Source organism: Artemia franciscana, chromosome 7, assembly GCF_032884065.1.
Source record: "Artemia franciscana chromosome 7, ASM3288406v1, whole genome shotgun sequence".
In the NCBI taxonomy this organism is placed as follows: domain Eukaryota; kingdom Metazoa; phylum Arthropoda; class Branchiopoda; order Anostraca; family Artemiidae; genus Artemia; species Artemia franciscana.
Genome location: NC_088869.1, coordinates 62,165,415 through 62,179,102, shown reverse-complemented (window position 1 = coordinate 62,179,102; position 13,688 = coordinate 62,165,415). Strand labels below are relative to the sequence as shown.

The 13,688-nt window shown below is 35.2% G+C and overlaps 1 protein-coding gene across 1 annotated transcript in view; it reads right to left on the bottom strand.

Annotated features, from left to right (window-relative positions):
- The window catches only part of LOC136029574 (rhodopsin, GQ-coupled-like), a 254,215-nt gene that overhangs the window by 69,544 nt on the left and 170,983 nt on the right, over positions 1-13,688 (bottom strand). The window contains exon 4 of the mRNA XM_065708071.1: positions 11,663-11,861. Within this exon, the coding sequence (XP_065564143.1) occupies positions 11,663-11,861 (199 nt within the window). The remainder of the gene's footprint in view (positions 1-11,662; positions 11,862-13,688) is intronic.

Sequence of the window (13,688 nt, the reverse complement as noted above, 5' to 3'; positions counted from 1 at the left end):
ACTATTTGCAATATGCGAAACTGAAGATCTGTTTGATGGGTATGATTTATATATAAATGGGTATGGTGATGCTCAAGATCACTTGTTAGGAAGAACACCTATCTTCCAAGTAAAATTAAGTTCTTTTTTCCGTTTATGTCTAGCACAAAGGTGTCAACTTCCTCCCACTTTGAGTAAAACTTAGACAGATCGTAAATAGAAAACAGCGTGGGCTTTAAACAAGAATAAACCAGAATAGAGAGATGTCAAGAATTATGCAAATGTTACTCATTCATGCACTTGACTATATCTGGTATTTTGTGTAGACAGGAAATGTGTATGGATTTCGGAAGGTTGATACAGTTCAGCTACATAAATTTTTAATTTATCTCGAATAAACAAATACGCGGCAGGGGGTTTACTTCTATGTCATTTTTTTAGGGGGGGGGGGTATTTTCAAAAGGGCATTAAAATGTAAAATGAAGGATAAATACCAAAGTGAATCAAAGGATTTTTGTAAACTTTTGGCTTATGATTTGTTATTTACTTCACGTTTACTTCTACCAAAAAAAAAAGAAAAAAAAGGAATAACTAAAACCTACACGAACAGTACCTCAGCTGTAATTCCCTTACTATAAACGAAAATTAGTTTAGTCTTGACGAGTTATGCAAATGTTGCTCATTCATACACTTGATCATATCTTGTATGAGCCCGGTATATATCTTGTAGGAGCCAGGTCCATATACAAAATTTGGATTACAGAATCAAATTTCTAAAGCAAAAGGATTAATAGAAATAAGTATCATCAACTTTTATGGTTTTGATTTTGAAAACTGAAACTGGTCAGCTGCTTAAATTTTTAGTTTAGGTTATCTGCAATAAATAAATATATAGGGGGGGGGGTAGGCTTATATTTTTTGGATGTATTTTTGAAAGGGTGTTGAAGTATGTGTTCGAACATGGGGGGATTAAAGAGAATAATGCATGCATTATTCCTATCTTCCTAATGCAGGAAGATTTCACTATATCAGATTTTGAAAAAAAATGTCTTCAAACTATACGGGCCTAATATCCTAATACCAGCTGTGGTCCAGAATCTTATTAACTATACATTCTTTGTGCATTATATTCCCCTTGAGTATTTTTGACAGTAATTCCCAGGAGATTTTACACTTAGTCTTGCGAAATCTGAACATAAACCGTCTCTCTAGATGGTTTAATCTTCTCAAAGAATTTCTAGAATAGAGAGAAACTTGGAAATTGCACAATGAAATAGAAGCAAATAACCTTACTTTTGAATATGCGTCCCCTTTTTCGTCGCTCTTACAAGATTGAATAAATTCTACTATTGATTAATTCAAAAAGTGTTTTTTGTAAAAAAAAAGAAGTTCTTCAGATAAAATAAAAAGAGATAATGAAATTTAAGACAAGTAGAAATACAGTGCTACAATTGTTCTAACCTAAAACAAAAATGAATTACTATTAATGGATAGATAAAACCCAAAATGAACAGAAATTAAAATAAATACCCGTATCAAAAATAAAGATAACAGATTTTGTTATGGATGAATACAAAATAAAAAATTAAGTCAAACATGCAATAAATATAAATTACCGATAAAATTCATAGCACTACTGCTTTCTAATCCTTCTAAAGGGCTGAGTGTCATATGCGCTTTACTGAAAACCTTCTGTATTTCGAGTAATCTGTTTTTGATTTGTCATACAATCAACAACGAAAAATGTTATCACAAGTCTAATCAAGGTTTATTAATAAGAGTAGTGCTTCTCGCCATTCTTATCAAATCCTTTAAATGGCCTGTGTAGCATTTGCGTTTTATTGTAAACTGGTATGTACTTTGGACACAGTGTTTTTAATTTGCCAAATTTTCAACAACAAAAAATCAAAAGATTAAAATAAAATCATCTTAATAATCAAGCCGACTGAATAGAACTAATGAAATATCAATTTTTGGAAATATTTCCAATTTAAAATTTAATTTGTTTTCAGCAAACCACAAATGAGGCTCTGGCCTTTTTTGGAAATATTTCCAATTTAAAATTTAATTTGTTTTCAGCAAACCACAAATGAGGCTCTGGGCTTTAGAGAGTTTAGGGGGCGCTATCCCTATTACTATTTGTATTAATTCCTGTTTATTTGAAGTTTTACCAGATTATTCTTTTTCAATTTCTCCTTATTTTATGATTCAATCTTTCGTCGCTATGAGTAGCTGTTATCTTAATGTTTTAGACTAACTATGTATCTTAATTTGTGTTCGTTTTGGGCTTAATTTATTTATTAATACTAATTTCTGCTCGTTATCAGTTTTATCTAACATAGAACAATAATCTCGCTTTTCTTAGATTATTATTTTCTGTTCCGATTTAGTTCAACACTCACTGAAATTTTCATTATGAATACTCAGCTAGTACAAGTAGTTCTCGAAGAAGTAGTAGTAGTAACAATAGTGTTAACATGAACATAGTGCCTTTCGGTTAATTCAACATGCCCTGACAGTTTAAACTTAATATTCTAAGCTGTCCCTAGAATATTGCTTATATGCCCTTTTGAAAACCTATTTGTGAAAAGTGATGTTTATTTAGTTCAACTTCCCCCTAAGCAATCCCTGAAAGTTTAACCTTAATACCCTTCCCTTGGTGATAGCAGTAGGGGTAGAAGCAGTAGTAACAGCAGTAGCATGCACTGATGTGTCTTTTGGCTAGTTCAACATTCCCCTCAACATGCCCTGAAAGTTTCAAGTTAATGCTCTAATTCGTTCCTTAGACATTGCTGTTGTACCATTTTTGCAACCTGCATGCACATAGCGTGTTTTTTGGTTCAACATCTCCCTCAGAACACCATAAAAGTTTCAACTTAATACCTAAGCAGTTCCTGGGACGTCGCTGAGATGTCTTTTAGGCAACCAGCTTGCCCATACTGGATTTTGATTTAGTTTAATATCCTTCAAAAAGCTAAATGGAATTTCTAACTGAATGCTCTTAGCTTCAGCTTTAGTAGTAGTAGCAGTAGTAGTACTATGAAGGTAAAAGTGGTCATAGTAGTTGCAGTAGTAGAATGCAAACATTGCATTTTAGTGAGTTCAACATCTCCAACAACACATAAGTAGGTTCGAATGTAGTACCCTAAGACGTTTATAAGATATTGTTGATTGGTCCTTTTGACATCCTAATAAAAAGCTTTTGATACCACCTAGTATTAGTAGTAGTTGTAGTTGTAGTAGTAGTAGCGGTAGTAGTGGTAATAGTAGTAGTAGTACAGTAGTAGTAGTAGTAGTAGTAGTATTAGTAGTAGTAGAAGTAGTAGTAGTAGTAGTAGTAGTAGTAGTAGTAGTAGTAGTAGCAGTAGTAGTAGTAGTGGTAGTAGTAGTAGTAGTAGTAGTGGTAGTAGTAGTAGTAATAGTACTAGTATTAGTTGTATTAGTAGTAGAAGTAGTAGAAGTAGTAGCAGTAGTAGTATTACTAGCACTATTAGCAGTAGTAATAGTAGTACTAGTAGTAGTAGTAGTAGTAGTAGTAGCAGTAGTAGTAGCAGTAGTAGTGGAAGTAGTAATAGTAGTAATAGTAGTAATAGTAATAGTAGTAGTAGTATTAGTAGCAGTAGTAGTAGTAGTAGTAGTAGCAGTGGTACGATAAGATACGATACGATACTTTATTGGTCAACAAAATTATAGTTCTTCACTTTATGCATCTACTCCACTGATGGAAAAGCATACATTTTTGTTGGAAACATACGTTTTTAGGTAGTAGTAGTAGTACTCGTGCTACTTGGTAGTAGTAATAGTAGTGGTAGTAGTAGTACTCGCACTATTAATAGTAACAGTAGCAGTAACAGTAGTAGTAGCAGTAGCACTGGTAGTAGCAGTAGCAATAATAGTAGTAGCAGTAGTAGTTTCTAAGTGGTTCCTAAATTTATTTACTTCTGGTGATGAAATACATAACTATCCTGCACGGTATGCTAATAATGTGCAGAAACCTCAAGTTGCAAGAACTAGATCTAGATGTTCAAAACGTTGTTTTCGTGTAAGTCTTTGGAATAATTTGCCCGAATTAAAAAAAAAGTCTGTATGTGTGTTATTTCTGTAGAGATCTTTAAACAGTTTGCCTTCCGTTGTATGATTTTTGAAGAATATTGAAACTGAATTTCATTCGCTTTCAAGTTCCCACTGAAAAAAATTAAATAAACAAATGGAAATACATTGAATTTTTTGTTGGATTGAAAAAGGGTTTTTTTGAAAGTGTTGGCAGGCGGAATGAGTTGTTGTTTTGACAGGTTACTCCCACCAGGAGTATGGCTAGAGCAGATTTTTTCTTTCTTTCTTTTCTTTTCTTCTCCTTTTTAAATTTTATTCCTATGTTTTAAGGGGTTGCTCAAGCAAGCAAAAGCTTAAGGAGGGTTAATTTCTCCGTTGTATTACTTTTTTGTTCTTTTTGTGTGTTTTTTGTTGTTGTTTGTTTTCTTGACTAAAACTCGATGTTCAATTGAAATTGAATTTAATAGTAGTAGTAGTAGCGTGCGCACGTTGACTTCTGGTCAACTCATCACCCCCCCCCCTGAACATTCCCTGAGAGTTCAGATTTAATACCCAATGGCATCCCTTAGATATATCCTTTTGACAACCTGCTCACACAACGTGAATTTTTATTTAGCTCAGGACTCTCCTCGACATTCCCTGAAAGCTTCACCTGAATGCTGTTGACTTTTTTGTATACCAAGGATTAAACCTACTCCCTTTTAGCCGCTAGCAAATGCTAAATGCAAGTAGCAGGTGAATTGCATAGCCTACAGCCCTTGTCCCAATGAATGGTTTGGGGTTTGCGCGTACATCCTGCATGCACACAGTACGTTTTGATTCAGTTCATCTTCCACTCAATATACCCTGAAATTTTTACCCAATTTCATTTTGCCGTATCAGTAGCCGCAGTAGAAGCACTAGTAGAAGAAGAAGCAGCAGTAATAGTAGCAGTATTTGATTTAGTTCAGCTTCCGCTCAATATACCTGAAAATGTTACCCAATTACATTTTGCCGTATCAGTAGTCGCAGTAGGAGCACTAGTAGAAGAAGCAGTAGTAATAGTAGCAGCAAAAGTAGTAGTAGTAGTAGTAGTAGTAGTAGTTATCATAGTAGTGGTGTTTGCATATTGACTTTCTGTCAATTGATCATTCTCCTCATCATTTCTTGAAAGTTCCAGCTTAATACCCTATGTCATATCTGAGATCAGTGCTGTCACTTACTTGAAGTACTTTTACTTGAAGTACTACCTAAGTAAAATTTTCCATTACTTGTACTTGTACTTAAGTAAAAACTCTAGGGTGTACTTATTACTTGATATTTAAGTAAGATTACGAAATACTTATTACTTGAGATACTTTTAATGTACTTGTTTTTCAAATACTTTACCTTTGACACGAAAATTTTGTGTGTGTGTGCTTTGGCAATGTACAAGAAAACATCACCTTTAGATTTAGAGCAAACTCAGATACAGCTTTTGTGTGTGTGTGCTTTGGCAATGTACAAGAACATCACCCTTTAGATTTAGAGTAAACTCAGATATAGTTCCATGCCCTATTTTCGGATATGAAATAAGGTATTTGTTTTTGACGAAAAAAAATTATAGTATGATTAACGCTTGGTTTAACTTTTTTTTAAGTTATATAACAAAGAAAACTGAAATTATTTCACAGTTCACTGTTCGACAGTGAGCTAAAATCCCTTGTTTTGTGCTAAATGTTGCATACTGTAGTCTATTTGGTCTTATATTTCTGATATTAGTGTTTAAGTTTTGTCATCTCGTCAACTGAACCAGATTTCTACCATTTCATCATCTTCAGGACCATATTATTGGTAAGACTACTGAAGCTATGAATCTTTGCCCATCTAAATGTTGTCTGCAATAATCAAGTCTAGGGAATTCTAGCTGAATCAAATGCAGCGGTATTTTGTCAAATTCGTTCCAGCAAATACAGGTATTCAGGCACTTTTCAGGAATTAAAACCCACTCCCCCTTGTTAAATTTGAGCTAGGGTCTTTATCTCAAAACTTGATCTTTATCTGAAAACTAGGGTCTTTATCTTAGGCCTCTTTGGTTCAATTTTCATTCAGATCCATCTCTCCAGTCTCAAGTTACTCTGAATTAAACGAAAAACTGTTTTAGCAGGTAAAGTCCTCTCCCTCCTGTTTAATTTTAGCTAGGGTCTTTCAACTTGATGTGTCTCATGATCCTTGGCACCAAATCTGGCCATCAAAATTTTCTTCCAAATCCAACCAGCGGTTCTCCCCCTATACGTGATTACACAGACGGACGGACGGACAGACAGACGGATGGACGGATTCTGCAACGTCTTAGGTTGCCATGTTGGCTCATTGGATCCAAAAAAAGAAAAACAATAGCATATCATCATCCAGGCATCATCATCTATTTGGATAGTGAAATATATCCATCAAGATAGGTTTTTGAGATCTGTCTGTTTGTCTGTCCGCCCGTCTGTGCAATCGAGTATAGCGGGAGAACCGCCAGTCAGATTTGTATTAAAATTGAACTATTTGGATTAAAATTGAGCTTAATTAGGGCGATGGGGCCTTAAGTGTTTAAAAAAATCGAGTTGATGCATGATATGCATTGGGTTCTGGGATGGAGACCCAAGCTTAATTAGGGCGAGGGGGAGGGGGCTTTAAGTGCTTAAAAAGTTAAGTTTTTTGTTTGACTCAGTTTAACTTGCGAATGAAGTAATGGATCTCAATGAAAGTAAAGCCAAAGATGCCAAAACCATAAGACACATAATTTTTGGAGATGAAGACCCTAGCTTAATTAGGGGAAGAGGGCTTTGAGTGCTAAAAAAAAGTTGAGTTTTTCATTTAATTCAGAGTAACTTGCGAAAGATTGATGGATCTCACTGAAGATTGAACCAAAGATGCCTAAGACTGTGACAGGCATCAAGTTTTGAGATGAAAACCCTAGCTCAAATAGAACGAGGGGGAGTGGGTTTTAAGTGCTGAAAAAAGTCAAGCTTTTGGTTTAATTTAGTATAACTTGCGAATGGAGCAACGGATCCAAATGAAAGCTAGATCAAAGATGACTAGGATCCGGGCTCATATCGAGCTCTGATATCACAAGCCCTATCTAAAATAGGGCGAGGGGGAGGGGCTTTCAAGTATTAAGAAAGTCGAGTTTTCCTTCAGTTTAGTAGGGCCTATAACTACTTCCACCCATGGCTTGCCCAAAGCCTGGAAATAACCCTTTTCCAAAATAAGTCATACTGAAGCCAACCTTCAACCAAATATTCTATCCCCAGAGAAAAATTACTTTTTATGGCACTTGGTATTTACCAAGTGACATACAGTGATCGAAAATTCTGTTGGTCTGTCAGTCCCCGTCTTGCTAGTCTAGGCACTTCCAGATAAGCTAAGACGATGAAATTTGGCGGGCGTATCAGGGACCAGACCAGATTAAATTTGAAATAGCTGTTTCCCTGATTTGACCATCTGGGGGGGGGGTGGCTGGACGGTTAATTTGGAAAAATTAGATCGGATCTTAATGAAATTTGATATTTAGAAGGATATCATGTCTCAGAGCTCTTATTTTAAATTCTGACCAGATCAGATGACTTTGGAATGGGAAACCTAAAATCTTGGAAAATGCTTAGAGTGGAGGGATCGGGATGAAACTTAGTGGGTAAAATAAGCACAAGTCCTAGATACGTGATTGACATAAACAAAGAATTCACTCTCCTTTGGGGAGCTGGGGGGAGGTTTAATTCTGAAAAATTAGAAAAAATGAGGCATTTTTAACTTACGAAGGAGTGATCAGATCTTGAATTTCATCGGATGAAATTTCATATTTAGAAGGACCTCGTTACTCAGATCTCATGTTTTAAATCCCGGCCGGATCCAGTGTCATTGGGGGTATTTGGGGGGGGGGAATCGTGGAAATCTGTAAAAAATAAGCACAATTCCTAGATACGTGATTCACGTAACCAAAATGGATTTGCTCTCTTTGGGGGAGTTGGAGGGGGTGTTAATTCGGAAAAATTACAAAAATTGAGGTATTTTTAACTTAAGAGCGGGTGACCGTTCGTGAGGTATTTTGAATTTGATTTTAAGAAGGAACTCGTGTCTCGGATCTCTTATTTTAAACCTCGATCAGTTCTGGAGAGATTGGGGGAGAGTTGGAGGGGGAAACCGAAAATCTTGGAAAACACTTAGAGTGGAGAGATCGGGATGAAACTTGGTGGGTAGAATAAGCAAATGTCGTAGATACGTGATTGATGAAACCGGACTGGATCCACTCTCTTTTTGGTAGTTAGGGGGTCCAGTGCTTTGGCGAGTTCAGTACTTCTGGACGTGCTATTACAATAACAATCGGTAGGCGTGTCAGGGGCCTGTACAAATTGACTTGACAAAGTTGATTTCCCCGATTAAACCATCTGGGGGGGGGGGGTAAAGGGAGAGGAAAAATTAGAAAAATTAGGTATTTTTAACTTGCGAGTGGGTGATCGGATCTCGAATTAATTTTGATATTTAAAAGGACCTTGTGTCTCAGAGTCTTATTTTAAATGCCGACTGGCATTAAGGTTGTGATTTTTCTTTTAAATTAATCTATTGATTCTTCTAATTTTGCTAGAGCTCATGTCATATGAGCTCTTGGCTCTTCCAACGTCGTCACAAGTGCCATATGAGCTCTTGGCTCTTGTTTTATTCCTTTTTTCTCAGAAGATTTTCGACTTAGTCTCATGGTTTTTGCCACTTCATGGTGTGAAAACTGCTGTTAGAAATAGATAGGTTACAACTTCTGCCATATTGTCTTCTAGTATATTTAAATGTGTGCTTGTACCGTGCCTGCGTTCCCTTAAAAATTCTGTTTCTTACGGTAATATTGGTTTGTCTTCTGTTGCATATGCAGATGACGTTCTTCTTGTTGTCCGGACTCGCCGTGGATTGCTTTCCAGTTTTACTATATTAACCTTTACTAACTATCTAAGATTGGACTGTCAGTTAATGCGTCTAAATGCGAGTTTATTTCTTTTAATAGCCCTTATGCGGTCGCTCCATCCGTTGCTGGGACTGCAATTTTGCCATGTTCTTCTTTAGTTATTTGGCTTGGTCTGTGTTTCGGTACAACACTTTCCACTACCTTTTCATCCCTAGTGAATCAAGCCGTGAAAATCCTACGCGTCGTTTACGGAAGAATATCCCCAAACAAAAGTCGTTACAACCGCAACGGTTTGTGCATGATTTATAACGCTTATTGTGCCCCTGTGTTTTGTTTTTATCAGACATGGCTCATCTGTTTCGTAAGAAAAATTGCCATACTCTACGTGCAGCTTATTTCAGATATTGCAAATTCCTCCTCCGGCTTCCTAGATGGCACCAAAACAGAAAAATAATTGCTCGATTTGGTTTAATAGATATGCCTTCTTGGATTTGGTCTTCCAGTGATGATTTATGTAAAAAGACTATCTACTTTATTCACGTTTACGACCCTCTGCAGCCTTTTTTCCATGTTGATACTGGTTAATTAGTCCATGTTGTCTTTTGTTAGTTTGAATTTTTTCTTGCTGTTTATCGTTTTTGTTTTTGTTTATTTATAATACTCCGTACTTTGTGTTTTTTTATACTTTTACGGATAATAAAGTTCATTCATTCATTCATTCTGCAGTTTGACCAGCCGTATGGAATGCGTCTGAATTAGCGGGCTTGCTGCAGGCCGTATTATAATATACGTATTATAATATACGTTTGTAGGGAGTTTTACCGACCATCTGAATTGACTATACAGCATGCGGCTTGCTTGAGTGAAAACCAGCCAAAGGATATAGATGCCATACATTTTCATAGCGTGTCTGAAATTTAACTTGAAAACTTGAGGCAGTTTCCTTGTAAAGGTGCCGAGGGCGAGACATGTCATCAAAGTGTGAATCAAGACTTCATTTTAATACTCTTCGTTTCTTTCAGCACGCTGAGAGCTAGCGACCTTCAACTAGCTGCCAAAAGTGTAGATTTTTGCTGCTCCTTTTTATTGAGCTTTGATTTCTCTTATTAAAAAAGTCTGCAACTGACTCACTTGGCTCTTTACTTTTAAATTTGAGTTTTTTGTTGCTAAGGTTTTTACTTATTGAATCAGACAATGAACTATTTTATTACTTTTATCTGTTTTAAAGCCAATCCAAAGTTTGTTTTTCTATTTTCAATATTTTTCCCACCATTCCGACATGTTTCAGACTTCATGTTTCAAGTTCAACCCTATGTGCACTGTATTAATCCTGTCATATGATCTGTCTGATCCAATCAGAAGTTTTTTGACTGCACTTAATTGTTTTGATAGTCTTTTTCTTTCGTTGCGTTGAAAATTGGTTGAGATTACTTTTTGGAATTCGTTGGGTGTCTACAAGCCAAACAAGGGAAAAAAATATTTTAAACATTTTTTTTATCATTCTCACATGTTTCAGAATAACCGTGTATTTTTTCAAACGTGCCAGATTTGACTGAACACTAATCACCAGAAGTTTAACTCTACGTGCACTGTGTTGATCCTGTCATGTGATCTGTCTGATTCAATCAGGAGTTTTTTGACTGCACCTAATTGTTTTGAAAGTCTTTTGCTTTCAAGCCGTCGTGTTTAAAGTTGGTTCAGATTATTTTTTAGACTTCATTGGGTGTGTACAAGCCAAACAATGGAAAACAATACTTTCAATATTTTTTCCATCATTCCCACATGTTTCAGAATAACCCTGTATTTTTTCAAACGTACCCAGATTCTATTGAACACTAATCACCAGAAGTTCAACTCTACTTGCACTGTGTCAATCCTGTCATGTGATATGTCTGATCCAATCAAGAGTTTTTTTGACTGCACTTAAGTGTTTTGATAGTCTTTTCCTTTCAAGCCGTTGTGTTAAAACTGGTTAAGATTATTTTCTTTGACTTCATTGGGTGTGTACCAGCCGAACAAGGGAAAAGGTTCAAAACGATAAAACGGAAATTCTGGTTCTTGATTAAGATTTCCAAGAGAGGAATGACAGGGGACATTTTATGGGCAAGGGAAGGGGCTAAGAAGCCCTCAGAATGGCTTTAAAAAAGGTAGTATGGGCTTGATATCAGAAATATATATAAATATATATATATATATATATATATATATATATATATATATATATATATATATATATATATATATATATATATAGACTAAATACTTGAAGTATTGCTTGAAGTAATACTTAAGTACAATTTTGGCAAGTACTTGATATCTGATACTTAAGTAAGAATTTGGGAAGTACTTATTACTTGATATTTAAGTAAAAAAACAATGAGTACTTAATACTTGATACTTAAGTAAAAATTTGGAGTACTTGTTGCAGCACTGTCTGAAATACACTCTTTCGACAGCCTGAATGCACGTAGTGGTATAGATTGTAATCCCCGGAGAAAGAGTTATTGGACTTTTCCACTATGCTGAATAAAATATATTTCTTATCGTTGAGGTGCAGGTGAATTTTTCTTGTTTCTTTGGTGCTAGCGCCGTTGTTCGTGTTTTGTTCTTTTTGTAGTAATACACACTGTGTGTTTTCCGCCTTTGGGGGAAATTAGTTGGTAAATAGAACGAAAAATTTTTAGTCGGAAACTTTTTTAACAGAAAACTCAGTGGGATAATAATTACTCTTACCTTAATCCACCATATTCTTCACCGAACTTTCCCCATCCAAATACGGGAGGAATAGTCACTCCTGTAGAATAGACCCAAATAAAAATGATTGTTCCTGAAGATTGACGAAATGACATACTCCATTTTTTACCCAGTGTCATTGCAACAACGATTGATCTCCAAAGAGCCAAGACAGCCAAAGTGGTTATCGAAGATATTCCTAAAAAAAATTCAATTACATAAAAGTCAAATAGGTCATAATATAATATTGTCCTCTTGTTTATTGTATGGTAGCGCTATAAATAGGTATTTAATATCCTTTGGAACGAACTGTGGATAAAGAGTTACTCGTGTGGCTGTAATAAAAAAATATGAAAACGAAGCTCGAAAAAAAAAAATTATTCCCACAATTTACGATATTCGAAATTGATCAAGTTTAAAGCTATTTTTCTAAAAATTGGTGGATAGGAATTTAACCTAAGTACTACGTTTTATATTATCCGCCTCATTTAAATTAAAGTGTAGATCGTAATTACACCCTGAGTTTTATTTAAACACACAGAAACACTCTAATATATGCATTCATTTTTTTTATTGAAAGTCGGGTAAAAATCGCTTAAAGTCGGTGGATTTCTTGCAGAATCAAAGAAAATATCCGTAGAAAAAATCATTTTATGTTTTTCTGTGATAGTTTTGGATGGTTTTTTAAGAACCATATAAAACCAACTAGATCGGGTATAATTAAGCTAAAGTTTTGTATCTGTTCTATTAATGTTACTCTGAAATACTACTTGCATTAATCAACATTTCATTTGAATCTGTAGTAATTGAAATACTATAATTGAAAATCTCGAGATTTTCAACAAAAATTATATAAGATCTAACCATAAATCAGTATATGTGAAAGCAATGTTCCCAATATGGAGGAGAAGTCTTAATGATAATTCCCACAGGAAATTCAAAGGTTTCAAGTCCTTATTTACAAAAATGTAAAATTTTGAATTGTGTCTGAGAAAGGCTATGTAGAGATACTTTTTTTCCTTTTTCCTTTTTTTTGAGTGATCATAGACAATGGAAAACGACCTATCAGTTACATAAATCCTACGAACGCTTACGCATGCTCTATTACCCGCAAAGGGCGTCGGAGGAACTATTTAATATTTTGTTATTAGAGTGAAACTGTTGATCCAGTGAAATGTTGAAAAATGTTCAAAATGTTTCACAAATAATCGGAATAGAGCTTTCTCGACCAGAGAAGGACGAGTGCACCTTTTAAGTATCAAAAGGATTTGCACCACAAAGAAGTGGCAATTTTTGCCGTTTTGTGGTGCAAAGAAAAAGAACTTCCATGCATAGAGGGGCAAAAGCTATCAAATAAAAACTCTGAGATAGCTAATGAATTTGGAACTACCATAAATCTAATTATACAGCCCCTCAGCTTCAGACGTCATATTGCCACGCAGTGGCACATTCATCCCTGAAAATAAATATGTAAAGCAAGTAGGTATCGTGTGGTGGCAGTTTATGTCAAATTTAAAAGTGTCCAGGACTTTATACCAAACCGAACATAAATTAAGATACAATTTTTTTCAAATCAGCTATTTATGCAAATAAGTAATAAGTGCAGAGCTACCTTTAGTGATAGACATCAAAGATTTAAGGAAAAAATTTATAACATAAGAATTTGTGTTTTTTGCTGACTCCAATTGTTCAAGGCTAATTAATTCTATATATACCAACGAAAAATATTACCATGAGAATCTTGTCATAATATCGAAAACGGTGGGGAAAACGAAGAAGCCCATCTTTAAAAAGCTGCACCAGAGAATTCAACATCTCTAGGAAACTTAAAGTGGAAACCTTACAATGGAGGTATCAAGCTTTCATTCAGAAAAGTACAACATTTGTTGATCTTTTTGGAGAAGAACGGCTGGTCTTGTTTTTGTATGTTTTTGTTTTTGCTTCTTTTTTAGGGTCGTCCTATAATTTCAGCCCCTATAATGCATCGGGAAAGGGCTGATTTGAACAAAAATTGACAGTTCCTTTA